We start from the raw sequence: 26,028 nt of genomic DNA on the forward strand, positions 1-26,028 counted from the left end.
GACCAAAGATGTGTCTATTATAGCCTTCACATTCATTTTTTGAAAGTATGCCCTTTCAGAGGTCATAAAGGGTAAAATGACTGTATACCTCAGACTTGCTAAAAGCTGGGAAATCAATTGGCAGTCTCTGAAGCCATGCTCTGCCTTGTAGTTCAAGTTGTCTAATGACAAAACAGTTCTCAAGCCACATACAAACTGAGAGGCTCCTACCCAGAGGCTGACAAACAGGTGCAGACAATACAAGATCACCTTACTTACCTACCTATTGTTTGTTTGCCTCCAGTATTTTGGGGGAGGTCAGTAACTAGGTTGATAACACTATGCATAAGATTGGTTTTCTTTACATTTATTTTTTCCAGTAATGTATCTTCATCCATATAAGAAAGTAAACCTTTGTCCCCATAAAATGGGATGGGAACTAGGTTACTTTATACCTGAGACTTTTGTAGTAAGTTGGTTTTCTTTCATTTGTTTTATGAAATGAGGCATAAATAAGAAAAGAATCATTTCTGAGGTCCATATCAGTGTTTCATTTCCATGTTTTATTTATTTTCTAACTTCTTAAATATAAAAACATACTTCTCCCTTAATTTTTATTAAATTAGTCACCAGGAAACCACTTTTAAGCCAGGTTGGCTAACTTTGTTGAAATCCTAAATTCCAAATTACAGATTTTACCGAATTTATTGCAAACTTTAGTTCAAATTGTTCTAATGGTACACAGAGGGTACCAAAAAAAAAAAAAAGAAAAAAGAAAAAACACGTATGCACAGTTTAAGAAAGGAAACAATTGTATTAAAATTACACTGATGGTAACTATTTTGAGCACCTCTTGTAATTACAAAAGTCAAATGTGGCTTGTATTTGTCTTTTGTTATCGGTTTATATTAAGTATTACAATTTTAATATAGTTGTTTCCTTTCGTAAAATGTGTATACATTTTTTTGGCACCCTTGTATTGTTCTACGAATAACTACCATATTTTACCATGTGCAATGCACTCCTGTGTATAATGCGTACCCATGTTTTTGGCCCAAACTTTCAGGGGGAAAAAAACCTTTTCATTTTAATTTTTTAATTCAAATTTTTATTTATTTATATTTAGGTACTTGTTTTTTGTATTATAAAGGAATTTTAGCATTTTTAACATATATGGTACAAGAAATTTTATGTAACAAGTAATTACAAAACACAAGAACAGACACAAGGTACAAGAAATTTTATGTACCGGTAACAAATTTGTCGTTGCAAGTTTGTCGTAAGTTCAACAAAACCAATTATCATATTCCAGGGTATTATTTTGCATACAGATATCGTTATTGATTTCCAGAGTTACACTTTTAACTCATAAACATAAATAAAAGAATTAAAAACATTTATATAGGTATGGAATTAATACAACCCATGTCTAATGCACATCCTTATTTTTTCCTCACAAATTTGGGCAAAAAAGTGCTCATTACACATCGCAAACTATGGTAACTTTGAGCTGTACTTACTGTCACATGAGGAAATTATATGAAAGTATACTGTAAACTACTGTAGAATTATTAGTTATTGTTTAAGAACTAAGAGTAACCCAGATACTTTTCTCTCTTATATACTGTGGGTTAATCCCTTCATTTTCAGAGAAGAACCTTTTGAGTCATCACATTGGTATTTTATATTCCTCTCCCCCCATAAAAGCAAAATGGGAACAAAAAAAGATCATAGTTAAAAAAGAGGAAATCATACAATGAGATCTGGAGAAGAGGTTGCCACAGAAACCAGTGTGAAACAATTTATTTGGTTAAGGCGAGTTGAAAAGGGAAATGAAACAGTTACTGGTTATACAAACTGTAGCTGTATAACTCACATTACAGTGAGTAGCCTATATCAGAACAAAGAACAAAAATCCGTAAGAGCCTAAGAGAATTTATTACAGTAAAAACAGAATGAAACAAAAAAAAGGGGAGGTATATCTCAAGTAGACAAGTAAGTAGAAGTGCCCAGAGTTCAGAGTACACTGTGATGCTTTATAAGAAAAAGTGGTAGGAAGGAACCTGGCACTTTATCAATAGGGGAAATGGCAGTGGGGAAATCATCTAAGTGTGGAGGTAATTATAATAAAGGAGTCCTTACGCTAGGAGCTGTGCAGCCCCTTCAGTGGTATGCAAATTTTTATGTTAAAAGTATATTTCTAGGGAGAGAGTTCATAGCTTTCATCAGATTGTCAAAATGGCTCATGGCCCTAAAACGTTTAAATATCACTATTACGGATATAGAGATTCTAAATAAAACTGTAGCGATTCTAATCAAGAAAAATAAAAGAATGAGATCACCAAATAGAGTTTATATTAGTCAAGCGAGAAGGATTTAATATTAGGAAATCTGTTATTTTACAGAAGTAGACCTTAGGAGTAAAAGCTTATCTTAAGAAATTCTCAAAGATTTAAAAAAGTCAATACCATCTATGAGAAATAAAGAACTCTTTTTTTAATGTGATAGAGAATGTATTTCTCTAACTAACATCCGCATCCTCTATATTAATGAAACTTTAGAGGCCATTCCCTTAAATAAAGATTAACACAGGAATGAATGCTTCCTGTCATAATTGTTATTCAGTATTTTTCTAGAAATTCTAGATAGTACAATATAATATCAAAGAAAATACGATTATTGAAATGTACAAAGTAAAATTATTTGTAGGTAATGTACGTAAAAAAATCCATGATTCAAGTATAAAATTATTAAACTAAAAAGAGGGTATAAGAACACAGTCACATAAAATAAAAACATGGAAGTTTATACCATTAGAAAATACAGAATAAAGTCCTCACTCACAATACCAAAAGTAAAATAAATGGGACTAATCACAAGAAATATATATGAAGAAAATTAAAACTAAAGATTTTAATGGGTAAAGAACCATGCTCCTGGATGGGAGAATTGCATATTATAAAAATGTAAATTCTTCCCAAATGTACAGATTTAATTCCATATGAAATCTAGACACTTGGATTTTTTTTTTTGTTAACTTGGCAAGCTATTATAAATTTAATCTCAAAAGATAGAAAAGGTTGGAAAACAGAACATGTTTAAAAGGAAAAATTGTGAGGAAGAACTTGCCCTAACAGATATCAAAATGTTGCATCAACCAGTGGAAAAAATTATTATTTTTTCTATATATTGGGATTGGTATAGAATTAACAGTTGGATCAAGAGACAGAATAAGCCTAGGACATAAGAAAATATTTTTATGTATTTGTATGAGGTATGATTAAGTTAGTAAGTCAGAAGTCCCCAGGTAAAAGAAGGACTTGTTATTTAATAAATGACCCTGGAACAAGTGGATATCATTTGGAAAATTTAAGTTAGATCTTTATGGTACATCAAAATCCCAGATGGTTTGGACTCCCAAACCATAGAAAAATTAATTTAGAACCCTAAAAAATAGAAAAGTAATAACGATCAGATATCTTTCCATGACATTATGTATCATGGCTTTACTCATAACATTATCTATACTTTATTATAAATACTTAGTTTTCTGCCTAGAATGTAAACTTCTCGAGATCACGGAGCTCACATTGTTTCCATAGCACCTGGCACATAGCCAGTACTCAAGAAATCTTTGGTAGAAGAATGAATGAATGAATGAATGAACAAACCCCCAATAGGAGAATGGACAAAGCATATGAATAGACAGTTCACCAAAGGAAAAATAAAAGTCCAATAAGCATGAAGTTATGTTCAAACTGCCTATTATTTAGAGGAAAACAAATTAAGGCGGTAATGAAATACTACTTTTTATCTATCAATTTGATTAAAATATTAAAAATAATGTTCAATTAGATCAGCATTCATACATGCTTCTAAGAGTGTAAATTGGCCCAGCCTTTTTGGAAAGCAATTTGGCAGTCTGTGTTGATTAAAAAATATGTGTATTCCTCGCACCATGATTGTGATCTCTGAATGTCGTTTCTCATTAAATGGAATCATAGTCCCTTTAGAGAAATGGCTGATTCCAAACCTGGGACATCTTGTGACAGGAAGCAAAAACCCTATCCAAGACTAATTCTGTTTGAAAGATGCAGGAGCAAACTTGAAGGAGCTCCCACTGAACAAAAAGGGCACAATTTGAACTTCGAAAGGAATAATCACTGTGATTGATTTAAATACGTTAAATATATAAAAACCCATGGGTTCATAACAACATTTGAAAAAATCGGTCATTCTGGTAGTTGCTAGGATACAACTCATTCTGAATACTAGTAAATAAAGAGAAAGAATTAAGCATTTATCCTGCCTTTCCTGTACTAACCATATTTCAGGTTAACCTAAGAGTTGATGGTGAAATTTCTTCTTTATAAAAGAATTCCATCTGAAAAATTCTAGGAATGATAGAATAAGATTGTTATTTTTACAACCCCCCACCCCTGAAGAAACAGTGGCCTTAGGCAGTGCTCTCGAACTAACTGGTAAGAACAGGTGTTTTGTTTTCAACTTCCAATTTACTGAGCGATACTCGTGAAATGCAAAAAATGTTGTGGCAGTGTTAAATTGCTGTAAAACTTTCGATTTTTGTGGCAGTGTTAAATTGCTGTAAAACTTTCGAACTTTTGCAACTTTCGATTTTTGTACTTATCATGAATTGGTAGCAAACCATTTGGGCCACTGCACACCTTAAAGAGCACTGGCCTAGACATGAGTAAATGACAAAACTGTCATGTGATGAAAGATTCATAAGGCGCTTTCAGATGGGTGGACTTGGCTGAAGACACCCAAAATCATAAATCTTAGCATCACTAAAAGTGAATATTCAAACATTGTGAGTCACCTTATTTGACTCAATGGGAAATTCATAGCACCACCTGTGATTTATTACACTCAGCCCCCACCATCATCAAAACTGAACCTGAATCTAGTTAAGCTTCTAGAACTGACTACTGATTTACTGGAAATAGAAGAGATAAGAGGAATGTGTTAAATGACAATACCACAAGGAAAGCATCAGCCAAATTCCAGAATGTGTGAAATGCTACAGGCCAAACGACACAATTTACTGAACTTCAACAAACAAATGTCATAAAGTGAAGGGGGGCACTGTTATAAGGTTAAAGAGACATAAAAGACATCTGAATCAAATACAATCTGTGGGATTTGTTTGAGTTCTGATTAAAACACATTTTAAGGTAATAAAGGAAAGGTGAAAATGGGCCATTTGAGATTATATATTTTTAAAACATTTGTTAGGAATGCATTTGCTTTAAAACAGCGTGTTTCAAGATGGGGCAAGAGCTGGGGAGAGTAAATGAAATAAAATAGGCAAAATGGTGATAATTATCAAAACTTGGTAATAAGTGTCAAAGATAAACACATTGGTTAAAGCAGTGAAAACAGATTATTCAGTAGCTACTGACAGTAGGGGAAAGAATTGAGCTCTATTCCAATTTGTGCTGAGGTGACTGGCATCTTAAAGGGGAATGAGGGAGGGAGAGAGATCAGGGGCTCAAGTGAAAAATGACAGTGCGTTGGTGAGTGTGCATATCCGTGAGGCCAGCTGTGTGCTAGCGGGCAATTATCCGAGTTAGGATTCTGTCCTCCCACAGAGACTGGAAGACAGAGGCCTTATCCTTCCTGAGGATTGCCTTGCGAAGGAATGACTTGCACCTCCTTGAGAAAGACATCCGAGTTGTAGGAGATACATGTATCCCTCAGAGGAACTGAGGAATGATTCACAATTTTAAGCCCCTTTTTAGTAAATGTCCTAAGAAAGGGAGTTCAGGGGTTTATCTTCAGGTGTTGGCTAGAAGAAACAGTAAATTCTTCTGGCAGCCTTGAACTTTCTCAGGAAGGCATTTTATTGAGGTGCCGGGGTCATCCTAGAGACATGGCCTTGGGCTGCTCGAAGCCTTGCTAGAGTTTGGTTGTCTCTTAGGCCAGAGGTTAGGCCGGAGTCATTGTGTGCCGAGAGTTCTGCAGTTCTCACAAGTACATGAGGATCCAACATATCAGTCTTTTTTATGAGAAAAACACAAGCTTATGTGTATTTTGAAAGTTTTATTAATAAAAAGGTATTTTTAATACATATTCCTGTTGACCTAGTCATTCCTCTTAAAGGAATAGTCAGGAATTTGGTCAAGCGTTTATGTATGAGGATATTCATCAAAGTAGTAACAGAGAAACAATGGAAACAATTTCCAACATCAAAAGACTTATAAATAAACTTAATATCTTTAACTTACTAGATTGTCAGAAATCCAAAAGCATCAAGAGCCATTGATTGATGAGTCTTCATCAAAGCAGGTCTCTCATAAATTGCTATAGGGGCTGATCCCATGGAGAGCAATTTGCAATTGTAACAAATTTACTAATCCATTCACTCTGTGACCAAGTACTTTCACTTCTGGAAATGTATTCTGCAGCAATATCTGTACACATATGAAATTGTTATGTACAAGGTTATTCATTACATCATGATTCATAATAGCAAAAGGTTGGAAATGATAGAAGACTAGTTAAATTGTGGAATTTATGCAGAGGCTTACTGTACAGCTGGGAAAAGGACGAGGAACCTCATATTTGTGCGTTCAGTATGGTAGCTACTAGCTACATGTGGCTATTTAAATTTGAGTTAATTAAAATTAATAAAATTTAGAATTCAGTTCTCGTGAATGTGGTTGCACTAGCCACATGTAAAAGTCGTCACGTGGCTAGCGGCTACCCATGCCCATATTGGGCAGCACCGATACAGAGCGGTTTCCATCAACGCAGAGAGTACTTTTGGACAGTGCTGCTCTATATAGTGAGTGTCAGAATGTCTCTAAAATACCTAACTTACTTTTATAATAAAGACACCTAAAGATAGAAAATACTATGTAAAACAAAACTGAGGTTCTTTATGAAACATTAAAACTTGAGTTCCAAACACATAATGGAATCTTTTCACAGATATTTTTTATTCCTTAAAGTCAATAACCTCTCCATTTTCTCTTGTCAGTTTACCATTTTCAGATGTATCAGTATGATGCTAGGTGGATTACATACCGTGGGAAAAAATTCAGTTGGTGCAGTTGTTGAAGGCAAACACAGCGTGAAGAATTCTTGATGAATTCAGTTTTTTAGCTAGCCTTCACTGCTTTTTGCAGGCAAAAGGGTAGAATCAAGCATGCCTAAAGATGTCACTTTCCTCACCCACTCATTGAGGGCATGTTCTAAATGAACTCTAAATTTGCTAGGTGCTGTAGCAAAATGTTACTTCTGTAATCACAGCTTTCCTGAATATTTTAAAATTGGGTTGTGCTATAATAAGAATGATTCTTGGTCTTTGTCCCGGTGACATAGCTTCTAAAATCTTTGGGGCCTCCTGAGTGACAGGAGTATCTTAGGTATGCTAATGAAATGACTCGTGGAGAGGGGCTCCTAGTTAGCTTCAGGATGGCGGCTGGTCGCCAGAAAGACTAAACCTTGATTAGAAGTTTAGAACTTTCAGCTCTACCTTCCAACTCCAGGGAGGAAAAAAGGGCTAGAGATTGAAATAATCACCAGTGGCCAGTGATTTAATCAGTCATGCTTATGTAATGAAACCTCCATAAAAATCTCAAAACCACAGAGTTCTGGGAGCTTCCTGGTTGGTGAACACTTTGGGGGGCTGGGAAGGTGGTGCATATGGAGAGGGCATGCGTGCCCCTTCCCACTTTCCTTCCCTATGCATTTCTTCCATTCAGCTGTTCCTGCATCCTATCGTGTGTTATAAACTGGTAATAGTAGTTAATTAAAGTGCTTTCCTGAGCTCTGTGAGTCTAGCAAGATGTCAAACCTGAGGAGGCGGTTGTGGGTACCTCAGGGTTGGTCAGGACTATGGGTTTCTGGGACTTGTATTTTGTATCAGAAGTAGAGACAGTCTTGTGGGACTGAGCCCTTTCACTTGTGGGATCTGGTGCACACTCCAGGTAGATAGTGTCAGAATTGAACCGAATTATTGGCCACCCAGTTGGAGAAGTGGTGCTGGAAAAAACACCACATATTGGATGTCTGCAGGGAAAAAAAAAAATCCCTCGAGGCATACCTTTATATGGTTGCAGAACATAGTAAAATGTTTATTTTAGAATCTGGCTTATTTTAGTGTTATCTAAGAAGAAAATAATGGGAAGCAATAACCACCTTAGTGTCCAGTGTTTTTTACAGATGGGGAATTGTACTATAAATTTGAGATACTAATAAATAATGAATTTTAAACAGATCTACAAAAAATAAGGACATTCTTTCTCTGGAAAATAAAGCTGCAGACTTTAGAGAAAAAGAATCATCTCTGAATTTATCTTACCAAAGTCATGACTGCTCTGATGCCTGTCTAATGAAAAAGCCACAAACCTTCAAGGGAGAAAACCCTCTACAGCTACCAATCAAATGCCACTTCCAAAGACGACATGCGAAGACTAACTCTCACTCTTCAGCGCTCCACGTGAGTTATAAAACCCCTTGTGGAAGGAGTCTACGAAACATGGAGGAAGTTTTTCGTTACCTGCTTGAGACAGAGTGTAACTTTTTATTTACAGATAACTTTTCTTTCAATACCTATGTTCAGTTGACTCGGAATTACCCAAAGCAAGAAGAAATTGTTTCTGATGTGGATATTAGCAATGGCGTGGAGTCGGTGCCCATTTCTTTCTGTAATGAAATTGACAATAGAAAGCTTCCATACTTTAAGTACAGAAAGACTATGTGGCCACGAGCGTATTGTCTAAACAGCTTTTCCAACATGTTTACTGATTCATGTGACTGTTCTGAGGGCTGCATAGACATGTGAGTAGAAAAACATGGCATTTCAAAAAAATCTTCTGAATTTAGGAGTATTTCTGGAGGAGTCCTGCTATGTATTAATTTGTCTGTCTGTCTATCTAAAACTCGGTTCACCAAGAGTCTAAAATGGAAAAATTCTCTCTCTCACTAGCAATGGGAAAGAAAACTCTTCTTCAGTTATTATACTAATTTGAAAATTGTTTCTTCAAAGGATGAGTGTTTCCTTTAAGCTAGTACCATAATCCTAATAGCAACGATTACAGCTAATGCCACGAACAATGCCAGACACTGTGACATGTGCTTTACATACATTTTCCTATTTAATTCTCACAAAACTCCATGAGGTAGTAAGTAATATACTTTCCGATTACAAATGAGGAAATTGAGAAGCCAACTCAATAGGTCATAGGGCAAACAAAGAGCCAGGATTTGAATCCATGCTCTTAACCACTATGTTATGTGTTGTATTTTACTTTTACAAATTATTTCCTTGCAACATTTTTAGAAAGTTAATGATGCTTGTAATTAGTATTCTCTTGATAATAATTATTGACATTCCATAAAAAAAGGGAAAACATGTTCTAATGTATTAGAACTTTTAAACCATTTTGTTTTAAGGGTGTGTAATATACATGTTTTTGTAGTTATATATACACGTATATAGAATGGAGTTGCATTACATGTACATTTAATTTAATGCAAGTTTAGCTTCTCATGCTAGGCAAAATAATGAGAGTGATAGAGAAATACATTTAAATAGTATAGATAGTAGTTTTCACCATCCTCTGAGTTGGAGTATGAAATGAGATATATATAAATCTACTGTTACCTCAGTTTGGCTCAGTTCCTTTAGGCCTGTCATAGAGTACAGCTGTCACTGTGCCAAGTTTAATTCTGTTTAAAAATAAGTTTGTTTTTAAACATTGCCTCTAAATATAACCGATTATATCTGACCAAGCCCGATCTCTTTCAGTGCTGGAGAAGAAAACTGACTGTTGGACAGTGTTTACTCTACTTTATGATTAGTTTAAGGGATTTTTTAAAAAGAATAACTTGACTATATATAATTGGAACACACAGGAGTAAACCCACCCAAAGGTATGATTTCAGTCACAGCACACAAAGTGTGTAGGACCATGAAGGCAACTAAGAGTCCCAGCGAATGTGACCATTCACACCCGAAGAGTCAGTGATAAATGTAGAATCTGGTTGAAAGAGACTTTACACTAGGTATGTTTAAAATGCCCAAGGAGATTAACATCCATAAAACAAGAAAAGGAGATTATTTTTTTAAAGGGCATATGTGAAAAAGAACCATTTGGAAATATAGGAAATAAAACATACGGTCGTTGGTATAGCTGGAGAAAGAATGAGTGAATTGCAAGGTAAAACAGAGATCTCTCAGAATACAGAAAAAAAGGTATGGGGAAAATAACTTAATAGATTAAAAAATATGCAGGATAAAATGAGAAACTGCAGCATACATCTATAATGTAGAAAAGAGCAACATTCAATGTGATAATAGCTGAATTGAAGAAAGACAGAAGTCCTCAGAGTGAAAAAGCCTACTGTGTACTAGGAAGGGCAAATAAGAAAAATGTGCATCTAACTGTCACAATGCAACTTGAACAGTATCTAGGGAAAAGAGTAAATTTCAAACACTATCAGAAAAGAGGAGAAATACACTGACAACACACTTTTCATCAGAAATTATAGAACAAAAAAGAGGCATATTAGCTTAAAATGCTGAAGGAAAATGTAAAAGTAGAATTCTGTACCAAGCCAGTGAGTCATTTGAGAGGAGTGGGGCGTTCAAACAATTAGATAGCAATTGAAGACATGCATACCTACTTTCAAGCAGTAGTACTTTTAAGTGCTCATGTATCTAGAGCGTTATTTTCCAAGCTATAGGTTTAGTGGGATGTAAAATAATTTACAGGGTTATAACTAGCATTTATTCAATCAAATAGTACAAAAAACACACCCGTGTATCGCACACAATATGGATAAAGTTTCATGCTGCTGTTGTTTCAGTTTATAGATATACACACATGTAAATATGTATGCTTGTATAGGATCGTGAAGAAAATATTTTTCTTACTGTGGGTCATAGTCAAAAGTATTTGAAAGCTACATGCTTACACACGTGCCTAATAGGATGTTCATTGCAGCATAGTCTGTTATATTGAAAACTACCTAGAAGCAACTTAATTGTATATCAAGCAACTTAATTAAGCAACATAATTGCACGCATATCTAAATGCTCTGGAAAAGTTAAAAGGAATTAACTAGATTTGTATATAACACAGACTGGGTCTAAACAATATTGAATGAGAAAAGCACATTGTAGGGTAATAATAACTATAGTAAAATTTTTAAAGTAGTACAATATATTGTTTGTAGATACATGTGTATTTAAAAGTATAAAGAATAAAGCACCAAATGTTTTGAGAGTTTTATCTGTAATGTTTAATTTTTTAAAGATTATATGTTTTAAATTATATACATAGGAAAAAGAAGAACTAGACAAAATGATGACAGCTGATTTACTATATGATTTACACTTTAATCAAGATAGTCTCTTAATTTGGTGCTTTTGTAGACTAACTTCTCCATTCATTGTCTTCCTTTTAGAACAAAATGTGCATGTCTTCAAATGACGGCAAGGAATGCTAAGACTTGCCCCTTGTCAAGTGATAAAATAGCCTTTGGATATAAACATAAAAGACTACAGACACACATACCTACTGGGTAAGATATCTTGAGGATTTGTTGCAGGGTTTTTGTATCTTTGAATGTGGGTACTTTATTATTGTGGCTTCTAGTCTTATAGATGTTGTTAAATCTTAATTTTTTATACCAAAATCTAAATTAAGGAATTACAAAAACCAAACCTGTATATTGTTTTTGGAAATAGAAGTCAGAGAGTAGACCTGTATGATGCAGAATATACTCAAACACTCATCGGCTTTGAGTCTGGTTCTTTCGCCTCTTGCATTAGCCTTGCATTTGAGCAGCCATTTCTGCATTAAAAAATATCCTGTGCAGAGCTTATTTAAGAATTGGGAATTTTCAACCTTTCATGGTTGTTATTAAAAAATAAACAACATTTCCTTCTTAGACATTCCTTGACATTTTAAAGAGCTAATATTGACTATGTCCAAGTATTGTCTCAAGCACCTTGTAAATGTTGAGTCACTTACTCTTCATGAAACAACCCTATGAGGTAGGCACTATCATGTAATCCCCATTTTAAAAAGGGAAAACTGAAGCACAAAGAGCTTCAGTAACTCATCCAGGATCACACAGCTGGTAAATGTTGGAGCTGTGATGGGAACCCAGGCAATCTAGCTCTAGGAGACTTTGCTTCAGACTTAGTCAGCCTCCCTCAGTAATTATTAGTGAGGTAGCAATATAAACTTTCGGTTTTAATTTAGGATGCCTGATTCATTTTCTTTTGCATGTATTATTGGCAGCATTTATGAATGCAGCCTGTTGTGCAAGTGTAATCGACGAATGTGTCAAAACCGAGTTGTCCAGCATGGACCTCAAGTGAGGCTGCAGGTGTTTAAAACTGAGAAGAAAGGATGGGGAGTGCGCTGCCTAGATGACATCGACAAAGGGACATTTGTTTGCATTTATTCAGGTAAAGCACAGGTTTATTTTCAAATTACTGTATCACAGTTAAGATCTACATTTCTGAATCTCCATCTTAGAACAAGGACAAGAGCAACAGTATACAGGGAAGCGTCAGAGGAATTCCCGTGACTGGGAAGTGGAGTACTGACGGGATGAGATGCCCAGAAGGTACCAGATAGAGGTTCCAGAAAAGAAAAGCCCAGAGATAAAACGGGTTATTGTGTGAGGCACATTGTTCTTTTTTTTTTTTTTTTTTTTTTTTTGTCTTCATGGCTACAGGAGCTTTGGGTAAGATAAGAAAACTCTTTAAATAGGAAAACTAAATGACCGACTTACTAAGGTAAAGATTATCAGTCAGAGACTACTTTGTTTACTGTTTGGAGCTATTAGAATTTAATATGTTAATTTTGTAATAAATACTTGCATGTACTGATTCAGGCAGTGACTTTAGACAGCTCACTCCATTTCAAAGACTCGAGAGCGTTTCCCACATTCTGAGCAAAACTTCCCAATCAGTGTGTTCCACTCATAGAGTTACTGATGCTTTGGGGCCTCAGCTCCCAGTCCAGACACATCATTCTCCAGTAGTCTTGACCACTTACCCTAGAGTATCAGGCAAAAAGCCTCATTCTCTGTGAGCACCAGGAAATGAGAAAGGTTGGGGAACATGGCTCTGAAGCGGGTCTCAAGGACATGTGCTGGACTGAGTCTTTGCAGTGAGGCAGCTGGGACCACAGGAACCCTTCTGAATTGCCAGGTTCACTTCAGTTAGGGCAAGAATGATCAGAATTCAGAGCAGTCACACTAGGATCCCTGCCACATACCACTTACAGACACACATACTACACAACTTACCTAAACATTTTTCTCATTTCTCAAAATAACTCTCTGATGAAAGTCAGCTGCCTGTAAAATGCCAAATAGTGTCCAGCAAGTATCATTGGCTTTATCTGTATGGCTAGAAATTGCGACTAAGGTATCTCTGACCCAGCTGGTAACTTTGACCTGGTAACTGTAATTTTGAGTCCCTTAAAAAAAAATGCGGAGGTGACGTCATAGGAATGGCGGCAGCGGGGCGCACTTTTTGAGTTCTCCGTCGGATCTTATCAGAAACGGGAAGCTTATAACCCATCAAAGGACTCTCTGCTCATCACGCAGAACAGCGAAGAGACTCGCGCAGGGATTTCTTGCAGGTGGGGAAAAATTGGGCGAGCAGGGGAAGAAGGAAGGGAGCGGAGCGGAGACACGCCGCACCTGCGGCGGCGGTGGGGACGCGGGTTGGGATCGCGGTCCACACCTGTGGCGGTAGAAATTCGGCCCCCACCCTTGGGTTGTGGAAATCTGCTCCGCACCTGTGCCTGTGAAATTCCAGCCCACACCCACGGCTACAGATACGCAGGATATCCCAGGACGGAGGAGAGCCCGGAAGCCATGAGGTGGGCGTTTTGCCCTGCGTCCCACAGCGGACCTCTCCCGCTGCAGGCGCAGCATATCCAGCATTAACTTCAGCTAATAACCTCAGTTGGTCCTTGGGCCGGACAAGGAACACAGACTCCGTGCCTGGGCACCTTCCCCTGCTCTTCCGACCCTACCCCCGCCTTTCTAGAGACTTGATCTAGCCCCTGCACTAAGGAGCAGCGGCAGATTACAGAGGCGCCTTGGAGCCCCGGCTACGGGAAGACAGGCGGGCCCAGGGAGGAGGCTAGGAGCTGGGAATCTTCCGCCCCCAGCCACCACCTTTTCTGGCCTGCGGGAAGAGTGTTAAGACAGCGGGGCTGGGAAAGAGAAGACCCCTCCTTCCATCCCCAGCCCCCACCCTTTCTAGCCAGCCTAGAGCGGGGCAAACACATCCCCAGCTGCAGAGACGCAGGGGTTCCCAGGACAAAAGAGAGAACACAAAAGCCAGGTGGCGGACTCTACTTTGCGTCCCACAGCAGACTTCTCCCCCCCGCAGAGGGAGGATATCTAGCATTTGAGGCTATTAAACTCCATACCTGGGCCCCTCCCCCCGCTCTTCCAATCCTACCCCCACCCTTCCAGAGACTTGAACTGGCTCCTGATCTGAAGAGCAGTGTCAGATTACAGAGGAGCCTTGGGGTTTGGGCTAAGGGAAGACTGGCCGCTGGCTCTGGCCCAGGGAAGAGGCTGAGAAGAGTGTGGTTTGCCCTGGACTAGGAGACAGAAGACTCATCCACCCCCAGATACCACCGTTTCTGGCCTGTGGGTGGGGTGTGACACAGCTGGGCTGGGAAAGAGAAGACCCCTCTTTCCATCCCCAGCCCCCACCCTTTCTGGCCTGCCTAGGGCGGGGCAATTACATCGGCGGAGGCACTCCCAGGGATCAGCAGTAAGTGGCAGATACAGCACTCAACTTTCAGCAGCTGAGGAATTCCCTGCTGGCCACACACACACACAGGGAAGAGGTGCCCTAACACTCAGGAGAGCTGGACACAGGGCTGGTGGTGCTATTCTCGGTGTGCATATGTGCCGGCAAGGGCAGAAACTGCACTGACTTTGTAAAACCTACTGTCCAGACCCCTCAGCCCCACGCATCTAAAGCTGCAGCCTCAGAGTCACTCTGGTTATCAGGTGACCGGCTCTACCTGCACAATACGCAGGGGATTACTTGGTGGGCTTAAGCCACAACTGGCGCTGTCTTTTTTTTTGTTTTGTTCTGTTTTGATTTGTCTTTATATTTTTGACATCTTTGCCTGTGTCGAATGAGGACTCTGTACTACAGCAGAGAACAACCTGGAGATTACTTGGTGGGCTTAAGCCACAACTGGCGCTGTTTTTGTTTGTTTGTTTGTTTGTTTTGTTTTTTTTGTTCTGTGTTGATTTGTCTTTATATTTTTGACATCTTTGCCTGTGTCGAGTGAGGACTCTGTACTACAGCAGAGAACAACCTGGAGATTACTTGGTGGGCTTAAGCCACAACTGGCGCTGTGTTTTTTTGTTTTGTTTGTTTGTTTGTTTTTTGCTTGTTTTTTTGTTTGTTTGTTTGTTTGTTTTTGTTCTGTTTTGATTTGTCTTTATATTTTTGACATCTTTGCCTGTGTCGAGTGAGGACTCTGTGCTACAGCAGAGAACAACCTGGAGATTACTTGGTGGGCTTAAGCCACAACTGGCGCTGTGGTTTTTTTTTTTGTTTGTTTGTTGTTTGTTTGTTTGTTTTTTGTTTGTTTGTTTTTGTTCTGTTTTGATTTGTCTTTATATTTTTGACATCTTTGCCTGTGTCGAGTGGGGACTCTGTGCTATAGCAGAGAACAACCTGGAGATTACTTGGTGGGCTTAAGCCACAACTGGCGCTGTGGTTTTTGTTTGTTTGTTTGTTTGTTTTTGTTTGTTTGTTTTTGTTCTGTTTTGATTTGTCTTTATATTTTTGACATCTTTGCCTGTGTCGAGTGGGGACTCTGTGCTATAGCAGAGAACAACCTGGAGATTACTTGGTGGGCTTAAGCTACAACTGGCGCTATTTTTTTTTGTTTGTTTGTTTTTGTTCTGTTTTGATTTGTCTTTATATTTCTGACATCTTTGCTTGTGTCGAGTGGGGGTTGTCGATTGTTTTTTTACATGTGAATGTATTTGACTTTTTCCTTGTTGTTATTGTTGTGCTTGGTGATTTGCTTTGTTCTGTAATTGCCCTACCAGTGCCCAGCTTAAGAGGCACAAGATTCAACATACCCAGCGGCCAACTCCAGACCAAGCCAGAGTACTACCGGGTTTGACCTACAAGTGACACACTCAGAGGGGATTCTTTACAGGCACATAGAGGCCAAAGGGCAAACCACATCTAAGCGGTCAACCCTCACGCAGCAGAATACCCTGCGTGGGCAAAGCCAAGTCTCACAACTAGTCAGCCTAGGAGCTAACTCCACCTACTCACAAGTGAAAAGCAATTAAGGATCTTCTTTAACAGGACAATATACACAACACAAGAGTCACTTTTAGAGCACACGCAGGGGAGAAGAACGAAGTAGTGCAAGTCAAATATAAAGGATATTTATTATATACTAATCCAGCAAGAACTAAGAACTCCAGGGCATCTACCTAATACATCAAAGCAAACACAGAGAGTCAGCCAGAATGAAGAAACAAAGAAACATATCCCAAATAAAAGAACAGAAGAAACCTTCAGAAATGGAACTAAATGAAGCAGAGGTAACCAAACTGTCAGAGACAGAGTTCAGAATACTGATGATAAGAATGTTTAAGGAACTTAGAGAGGACATCAAGAAGGATGTAGAAATCATAACGAACAACCAGTTAGAACTAAAGAACACAGTTACCGAAATAAAGAACTCACTTGAAGGAATTAACAGCAGGTTAGATGAAGCAGAGGATCGAATCAGCGACTTAGAAGACAAGTTAGCAGAGATCACCCAAACAGAACAACAGAAAGAAAAAAGAATAAAAAACAATGAAGATGGTTTAAGAGACCTATGGGATAACATCAAGCGCAACAACATGCGCATCATAGGAATACCAGAAGGTGAAGAGAAGAAACAAGGGATTGAGAACATATTTGAAGTAATAATGTCTGAAAATTTCCCTAACCTGATGAAGGAAACCAACATACAAGTCCAGGAAGTGCAGAGAGTTCCAACCAGGATAAACCCAAACAGGTCCACTCCAAGACACATTATAGTTAAAATGGCAAAGATTAAGGACAAAGAGAGAATCCTAAAAGCAGCAAGAGAAAGACAGAGGGTTACATACAAGGGAACTCCCATAAGACTATCAAATGACTTTTCTGCAGAAACATTGAAGGCCAGGAGGGAGTGGCAGGAGATACTCAAAGTGATGGAAAACAAAGGCCTACAACCTAGGTTGCTTTATCCAGCAAGGCTATCATTTAAAATTGACGGGGAGATAAAGAGCTTCCCAGAAAAGAATAAGCTAAAGGAATTCATTACCACCAGGCCAGCATTGCAAGAAATACTAAAAGGACTTCTGTAAATAGAAGAAAGACGAAAACAATCTATCCACAAATTTAAAAATGGCAATAACTATGTACTTATCAATAATCACTTTAAATGTAAATGGTTTAAATGCTCCAATCAAGAGACATAGGGTGGCTGAATGGATAAGAAAGCAAGACCCTTGTATATGCTGTATACAAGAGACTCACCTCAGATCAAAAGACACACACAGGCTAAAAGTGAAGGGTTGGAGTAAGATATTCCATGCAAATGGAAATGAGAAAAAAGCTGGAGTTGCAACACTTATCTCTGACAAAATAGACTTTAAAATGAAGAAAATATTAAAAGACAAAGATGGACACTATATAATAATAAAGGGATCAATTCGACAAGAGGATATAACCCTAGTAAACATCTATGCACCCAACATAGGAGCACCTAAATATATAAAACAGATATTGACTGACATAAAGATGGAGATCAACAGTAACACTATCATAGTAGGGGACTTCAACACACCTCTGACAACAAGGGACAGGTCTTCCAGACAGAAAATCAATACGGAAACAACAGCCTTAAATGACACATTGGACCACTTGGATTTAACCGATATTTTCAGAGCATTCCACCCCAATGCTGCAGAATACACGTTCTTCTCAAGCGCACATGGAACATTCTCCAAGATAGACCATATGTTAGGCCACAAAGCAAGTCTGGATAAATTTAAGAAAATTGAAATCATACCAATTGTCTTCTCTGACCACAGTGCTATGAAATTAGAAATGAACTACAGGAAAAAGACTGGAAGACACACAAATTCATGGAGGCTGAATAATATGTTACTAAATAATGAATGGGTCAAACAGGAGATCAAGGAAGAAATCAAAAGATATCTCGAGACAAACGAAAATGAAAATACAACGACCCAAAATCTATGGGATGCCGCGAAAGCAGTCCTAAGAGGGAAGTTCATAGCACTGCAGGCCTACCTAAAGAAACAAGAAACATCACTAATCAACAGTTTATCTTCACACTTAAGGGATCTGGAAAAAGAACAACAAAATAAGCCCAAAGGGAGTACAAGGAAGGAGATAATAAAGATCAGAGCGGAAATAAATGAAATAGAAACCAGAAAAACAATACAAAAGATCAATGAATCCAAGAGTTGGTTCTTAGAGAAGATAAACAAAATTGACAAACCTTTAGCCAGACTCATTAAAAAAAAGAGAGAGAGGACCCAAATTAATAAAATCAGTAATGAAAGAGGAGAAGTGACAACAGACACCGCAGAGATACAAAAAATCCTAAGAAATTACTATGAGCAACTGTATGCCAACAAATTTGACAACCTGGAAGAAATGGACAATTTCCTAGATGCATGCAACCTCCCAAGGCTAACTCAAGAGGAGACAGAAAACCTGAATAGACTGATTACCACCAAGGAAATTGAATCAGTAATAAACAATCTCCCAACAAACAAAAGCCCTGGACCAGATGGCTTTACAGGTGAATTTTACAGAACGTTCAAAAAAGAATTGTCACCTATTCTCCTCAAACTCTTCCAAAAAATCCAGAGGGAGGGAAGACTCCCAAACACTTTTTACGAAGCCACTATCACCCTGATCCCAAAATCAGACAAAGACACCACAAAAAAAGAAAACTACAGGCCGATATCGCTAATGAACATAGATGCAAAAATCCTCAACAAAATACTAGCAAACAGAATTCAGCAATATATTAAAAAGATTATACACCATGATCAAGTGGGATTCATCCCTGGTATGCAAGGGTGGTTCAACATCCGCAAATCAATTAATGTGATACACCACATTAACAAAATGAAAAATAAAAATCATATGATCATATCAATTGACGCAGAAAAAGCATTTGATAAAATTCAGCAGCCATTCATGATAAAAACCCTTAAGAAAGTGGGAATAGAGGGATCATATCTCAACATAATAAAGGCCATATATGATAGACCCACAGCTAACATCATACTCAATGGGGAAAAACTAAAACCATTCCCCTTAAAATCAGGAACAAGGCAAGGCTGCCCACTTTCTCCACTTCTATTCAACATAGTGCTGGAAGTTCTAGCCACAGCAATCAGACAAGAAAAAGAAATAAAAGGTATCCAAATCGGTAAGGAGGAAGTAAAACTGTCATTATATGCAGATGATATGATACTATATTTAGAGAACCCTAAAGACTCCACCAAGAAACTATTAGAGCTGATAGATGAATTTAGTAAAGTAGCAGGATACAAAATTAATATTCAGAAATCAGTTGCATTTGTATATACCAATAATAAAACATCAGAAGGAGAAATTAAAAAAGCAATTCCATTTACAATTGCTCCAAAGACTATAAAATACCTGGGAATAAATTTAACCAAAGAAGTAAAAGATCTGTACTCAGAAAATTATAAGACACTGAAGAAAGAAATGAAAGAAGATACAAATAGATGGAAACACATACCATGTTCATGGATAGGAAGAATTAATATAGTTAAAATGTCCATACTGCCTAAGGCAATATATATATTCAACGCAATTCCTATCAAACTACCAACGACATTTTTCACAGAAATAGAACATATAATCCTAAAATTTATATGGGATAACAAAAGACCCCGGATATCTTCAACAATCTTGAGAAATAAGAACAAAGTGGGAGGTATAACAATACCTGACTTCAAATTATACTACAAGGCTACAGTAATCAAAACAGCATGGTACTGGCATAAAAACAGACCCATAGATCAATGGAACAGAATAGAGAGTCCAGAAATAAATCCATGCCTATATGGCCATTTAATCTATGACAATGGAAGCAAGAATGTACGGTGGGGTAAAGACAGTCTATTCAATAAATGGTGCTGGGAAACTTGGACAGACACATGCAAAAAGATGAAGCTGGATCACCTCCTTACACCATATACAAAAATAAATTCAAAATGGCTTAAAGATTTAAATGTAAGATCTGAAACCATAAAATTCCTAGAAGAAAATATAGGAAGAAACTTCACAGACATTACCCGGAGTAAGATTTTTACTGATATATCCCCTCGCGCGAGGGACGTAAAAGGAAAAATAAACATGTGGGATTACATCAAACTAAAAAGCTTTTTCACAGCAAAGGAAACCATCAATAAAACAAAAAGGGATCCTACTGATTGGGAAAAGATATTTGCCAATGATATATCTGATAAGGGGTTAATATCACAAATTTATAAAAAACTCACTCAACTCAACTCCAAAAAAACAAACAACCCAATTAAAAAATGGGCAGAGGACATGAAGAGACATTTTTCTAAAAAGGACACACAGATGGCAAACAGACATATGAAGAAATGTTCAACCTCACTAACCATTAGAGAAATGCAAATAAAAACCACAATGAGATACCACCTCACCCCAGTCAGGATGGCTATCATCAATAAATCAACAAACAACAAGTGCTGGCGTGGATGCGGAGAAAAGGGAACGCTGGTGCACTGTTGGTGGGAATGCAGATTGGTGCAGCCACTATGGAAAACAGTTTGGAGATATCTCAAAAATCTGAAAATGGAACTACCTTATGATCCAGCAATCCCACTCCTTGGTATCTATCCGGAGAAATCCAAAACTCCAATTCAAAAATCTTTATGCACTCCTATGTTTATTGCAGCACTATATACAATAGCCAAGACCTGGAAACAACCGAAATGCCCATCAGTAGATGACTGGATTAAGAAACTGTGGTACATTTATACAATGGAGTATTACGCAGCCATAAAGAAGAAAGAAATCTTACCATTTGCAACAACATGGATGGACCTAGAGAACATTATGTTAAGTGAAATAAGTCAGAAAGAGAAAGACAAATACCATATGATCTCACTTATATGCGGAATCTAAAGAAAAGAATAAGTGAATGAACTAATCAGAAACAGTTTTGGAAACATGGAGGAAAAACAGAGGGTTGCTAGAGGGGCGGGGGGGTGGGGATAAGGGGAAGGTGAGAGGTTTTGGGAACGTACAGAGGGATAGTGGATGGGGGGAGGGGGGTTCACACAGTGTGAGGGATATAAATGATAAACGTCTAAGTTTTGCTTTGTCTTGTGCACCTGAAACTAATTAAAAAAATAAATAAATAAATAAAAATTTAAAAAAAAATTAAAAAAAATGCATAAACTTTAAACTAAGGTTTTAATGTTATACGCAGACTTAATATGAGAATAGGCACATATCACCACAGATTTAAGTAGGTCACTTTATAAAAAGTATTGGTTTTAAATAAAGTATTTTTAACTGGACACAAAAGCTGCAATTTTAAGGCTCTAGAGTTCACCTCTCTAATTTTCTAGATTGCTTTCTGATCTATATTTTTATTTTATATTATAGCTAAATCTCTTTTACATTATACCAAAAACAGAAGAGAGCTTTTTTTAAGTGCCCTATATTTTTTCATGTACTGGAAGATATGAAATCTCTTAGTGGTCTTTATTTTTTTTCTTGCAGTAGTTTCTAGGATGAGTTAACGTATTTGTCTTCATCCTAGAATAAGGTACACCTCACAAGGTTCTTTAGTAACACAGCAGAATAGAGACACCCTTCTGTTGGATAGCAATTACTGTATTATCTTTTGTCTCATTAAACTTATTTGCTTTTTTTCTGTTAGGAAGATTACTAAGCAGACCTAACACCGAGAAACCTGATGCTGTTGATGAAAATAGAAAAGAAGGAAATATTATGAAAAATGTGTTTTCAAAAAAGAGAAAAATAGAAGTTGCAGATTGTGAGGTTGAAGTTATCCCATTAGAATTGGAAACAAATCCTAGAAGAGCTAAGACTGAAGAGTGTCCACCTAAGTTCAATAAAAATCCAAAAGAGCCTGTTATGTAAGTACGATCTTAGGAACCCAGTCAAGATACATTTGTGTTATTGGTTAAGAGTGATTCTTTCTCTTTCCTCTCTTTCTTACTCCCCACCACACCCCTCCCACTCCTTTACATCTTCTATGTAGAAACTTGGTTCACAGTTTTAAGTTTAACACTGAGAAATCTAGGACACTTACATTTTAAAATCTAGCCAACATACTTTATTTCTTAAGTGCTCCATTTCTGGAGTTTTACCTTGAAAAACTTTATGACTCTAATGAGGTTCTTTAGAGATGTCGTACTTTGCGGTTCTTTTTATTTTCTATCATCATTCTATTTCCAGAGTATTTCATAGATTTTCTTCACTTTTTTAACGTACTTCAAAATATAATTGACTTTAAACTATGATTATATTTCCTTCTATTGGTAAGGGGTAAGCATAGATGTTATTATTTAGATTAATTTCTAATGGATATTTCCGTAAAATTGATATTATCTGTATTTTTTTTCAAGGTCTAATAAAGAGAATAACATTTTTTTTCCTTTTCAGAGAAATGAAATGTAACACTATTTCAAGAATTCAGTGTCATTCAGTTATTAGAAGTCCGAAAGCCAAGATAGCCATTATTCAACCCAATGGGAAAAAGATGGTAAAAACTGCAAAATGGAGATGGGGCCCTTCTGAGAACATTAATCCTTCTGAGAACATCTCACATTTCTGTTTTCCTTAGTTCATATTGTTTGTGTTACTTAATTTGTGTTAATAATTTCTTTTACTGTTTTGGGATGGCTGTACTGTAAGTGTTAAGGACCAGGTTTTATTGACTTAGTCTCCTCCACAGTGGTTGGATGTTCCCAACTTAGATTCTTTTTTTTTTTTTTTCCTTATGTATCTCCTCAGGAAAACATAGCACTATTGAGTGACTACTGTATCCTATAGAGAACTTCAGTCTTTGGTCACAGCATTAAGAGCTCCTGGTTTTGATCCCACAGGCCAACTTAGATTCTTAAGGAGAATGTTGGTCATGATCTGACAGTGGGTTCCACTGAGACTGAGATCTGTACAGTTCTGAGAATTTGTAGGAGCTAAAGTGTTTGAGTTGATAATAATAAGAAAAATAATAAGAAAAAGGATGGAGTACTTAAGGCTAAGGAGATTAGGTCGTGAGATGTATGAAAAAGAAGAGATGCAAGCTAATGAAATAACATCCAGGAAGCAACATGATAACCTTTGAAGGTACATTTTTCAGTCTCAACTGAGAATAACTAGTCAGAGACTGTAACTTAGAAGCAGAGAAAGATGCAGGAAAAAGAACAGAGGCTGACGTAAGAGTAGTTCACATTAGGGCTTCTTAATGAAAAATAAAAACTCTGCCCTGGGTAGTGTGCAAATTTAGCCTCTGCCTACTAACCTGCAGTAGGAACCTCCTCAGTATTGCATAATTATGAAAAGATTGGGACTTGGGATCACATAGACCTGGGTTTGACCTCCACCTTTGCTGCTTACTAGCTGGGTGACATCTCCATGTCTTCCATTTCTTTATCGTAAAATGAGGATAAGAGTATCTATATCAGTTGAGGGGATTAAAGGAGATAACCATCAGAAACATTGTGTAGCTTCATGCTTGACATTCAACTAAGTGCTCAATAAATGTTGACCATTTATGTAATACTTGAATAATAATAATGGTCAGCATTTACTGAGCAGTTAGTGAGCATTTACTGAGCAGTTAGTTGAGTGCCATGCATTGTGCTAAGAAGCCCCTTTTTTTAAAGTTGTTTAAAGTGACTGCAGTGTCTATAATGCATAAAGATAGGCACCTCCTTTAACCTTTTTTTTTGAAGTAGAAACTAGCCAAAGAGTATTTTTATCTTTGCACATCTTATAGTTGAAGCCAAATTAATCATCTGATATCAGAATTGAGGGGTACAAACAAATATATTTGAATTTTAATGCCTGAAGAATGTCTTGACAGTCTTTATAGTCTTTATGGCTGGACTTACTGACGCCCACTAGGGCTCCATCACTCCGAAGGTTCCTCATGACAGACAGCAGCTTGGAGGCTTTCAAAACTAATGTATAGCTACAGCCTAGGAAGATTGACTCTTGATGAAAGAGGCCTAACTGCTAAATTCTTTTTCCTAACCTAGAAAGTAAAGACATCTTCCTTGTTTTCTTTTAAGGGATTTGCTTCCTCGGAATATGTCACTTCTGAAGATGATGGATTTAAACCAACCCAAGTACATCTGAACTCTAAAGCCAAGGAAATAAAAAGTAGGTTTTGTTTCACTGTGCCTTCTTCCTCTGCCTTTTTGTCCCTCTTGCTCAATAACTGTGGCTTATTTTCTCAGACTCCAAAACAAACATGCTACATTCATCACAAAAGTTTCTGCTTGTTTAAAACAGAGGTTGGCAAACTATGTATAGTTTATGGGCCCAATCCATCCTACCACCTGTTTATGTATGGCCCATGAGCTAAGATGATTTTTACCTTTTTAAATAACTGAAAAGAATTGAGAAAATGAACAGTATTTCATGACACTTACAAATGATGTGAAATTATAATGCAGTGTCCATAAAGTTGTATTGGAATAGAGCTGCACTCATTCATTTACATATTGTCTCCAACTGCTTTCATGCTATAGCAACAGAGCTGAATAATCATGACAGAGACCATGTGGCCCCAAAAAGCCTAAAATATTTATCATTTGGCCCCTTAAGATGTTTGCCGACCCCTTGTCTAGACACCACCAGTGACCTGATGTATGGCAGGAAAGAGTGGGGTTGACAACTCTTTGTCTACATGGACCGCAGTGTTATCTGTGACTTAGGAAGCATTTCCGCAGCAGCCATTTCCTAACTTTTTGTTTGGGGCTCCTTTAAAAATAAAGACAGCATTCTCCTGCAGTACTCCAGCAGCGCTGCTGCAGGGGATGCTGTCATGCAGGGTCTCTGGTCCCGCTCCCCACACAAGAACACAGGACATGGTGAGGCCAAAAAGGAACACCCACGGAGCCATAGACAGGGGAGTCATACCACTATATTCTCGCTGGCGGCTGGGTTGGAGACACAGAGAGCAGGCCGCTGGCCACTTCTCTGCCAACCCACCTCACTTGCTAACTGTAATCCACACTTGCAAGCCACCATCCGCTGCTAGTGTAGCCACGGCCAATGGCTCACTGGTTACAGCTGATGGCCATTTACTACCTGAGCCAGCACCTTTCCACATGAGGCCGAGAGCCTGGAAACTGCACTGCTGGCTCTGTCCCCACAGATGCTCAGCAAACAGTGAAAATATTGCTACCCTGAGTGCTGGTATTTCAGTGTTAGAAGTCTTGCCATAGTTAATATTACAACTTGACAAAACTGGATTTTGGTACTTTTGAATTTCAGTATATTCCTCAGTGGGGAAACATTGCTGAGAGATGACCCTTTTGGAAGAACTGATCAGCCGTGTTACCTCTTCTTCTTTTGAGTTTCCTTGTATCTGCACTCCCAATTACCCACCTGGTCTTAGGGGTGAAGATTAAGGGAGGCAAGGCACCTCCTCGATAGAAAAGGTCTATGAAGAAAGAGCAGTTATGTATTATAATTATTTCACCATTGTAGGGGAGGAAAATCTCTTCCCCTACCCATCTTAAGTTGTCTGGTTGGGGCCCTGTAAATTAGGCTGACTAAAGCCAGACTGACAAGACAAAAACAGAAGTTTATTACCATGTACGTGTAACACAGAGACATACAGTCCCCCTTATCCACTGCTTCACTTTCCATGGTTTCAGTTATCACTGTTAACCACAGCCCAGAAATATTAAATGGAA

At 37.7% G+C, this 26,028-nt stretch overlaps 1 protein-coding gene and 1 non-coding gene across 3 annotated transcripts in view; one reads left to right on the top strand and one right to left on the bottom strand.

Annotated features, from left to right (window-relative positions):
• SETDB2 (SET domain bifurcated histone lysine methyltransferase 2) overlaps nucleotides 1-26,028 on the top strand; it is a 54,281-nt gene that overhangs the window by 21,891 nt on the left and 6,362 nt on the right. The window contains exons 6-12 of one of the 2 annotated variants that reach the window (XM_088792977.1): nucleotides 8,224-8,446; nucleotides 8,570-8,787; nucleotides 11,419-11,535; nucleotides 12,261-12,430; nucleotides 22,011-22,230; nucleotides 22,760-22,859; nucleotides 24,394-24,484. In XM_088792977.1, the coding sequence (XP_088649103.1) occupies nucleotides 8,224-8,446; nucleotides 8,570-8,787; nucleotides 11,419-11,535; nucleotides 12,261-12,430; nucleotides 22,011-22,230; nucleotides 22,760-22,859; nucleotides 24,394-24,484 (1,139 nt within the window). Of the gene's footprint in view, nucleotides 1-8,223; nucleotides 8,788-11,418; nucleotides 11,536-12,260; nucleotides 12,431-22,010; nucleotides 22,231-22,759; nucleotides 22,860-24,393; nucleotides 24,485-26,028 lie in introns of both variants that reach the window. The other variant, XM_019748014.3, reaches the window with a different exon arrangement.
• LOC148755085 (small nucleolar RNA SNORA25) lies at nucleotides 23,095-23,217 on the bottom strand. The gene has a single exon (XR_016019513.1). It is a non-coding gene; the product is annotated as a small nucleolar RNA SNORA25 (small nucleolar RNA).

Source organism: Rhinolophus sinicus, chromosome 16 (assembly GCF_057876585.1).
Source record: "Rhinolophus sinicus isolate RSI-liver-muscle chromosome 16, RSI-T2T, whole genome shotgun sequence".
Lineage (NCBI taxonomy): Eukaryota > Metazoa > Chordata > Mammalia > Chiroptera > Rhinolophidae > Rhinolophus > Rhinolophus sinicus.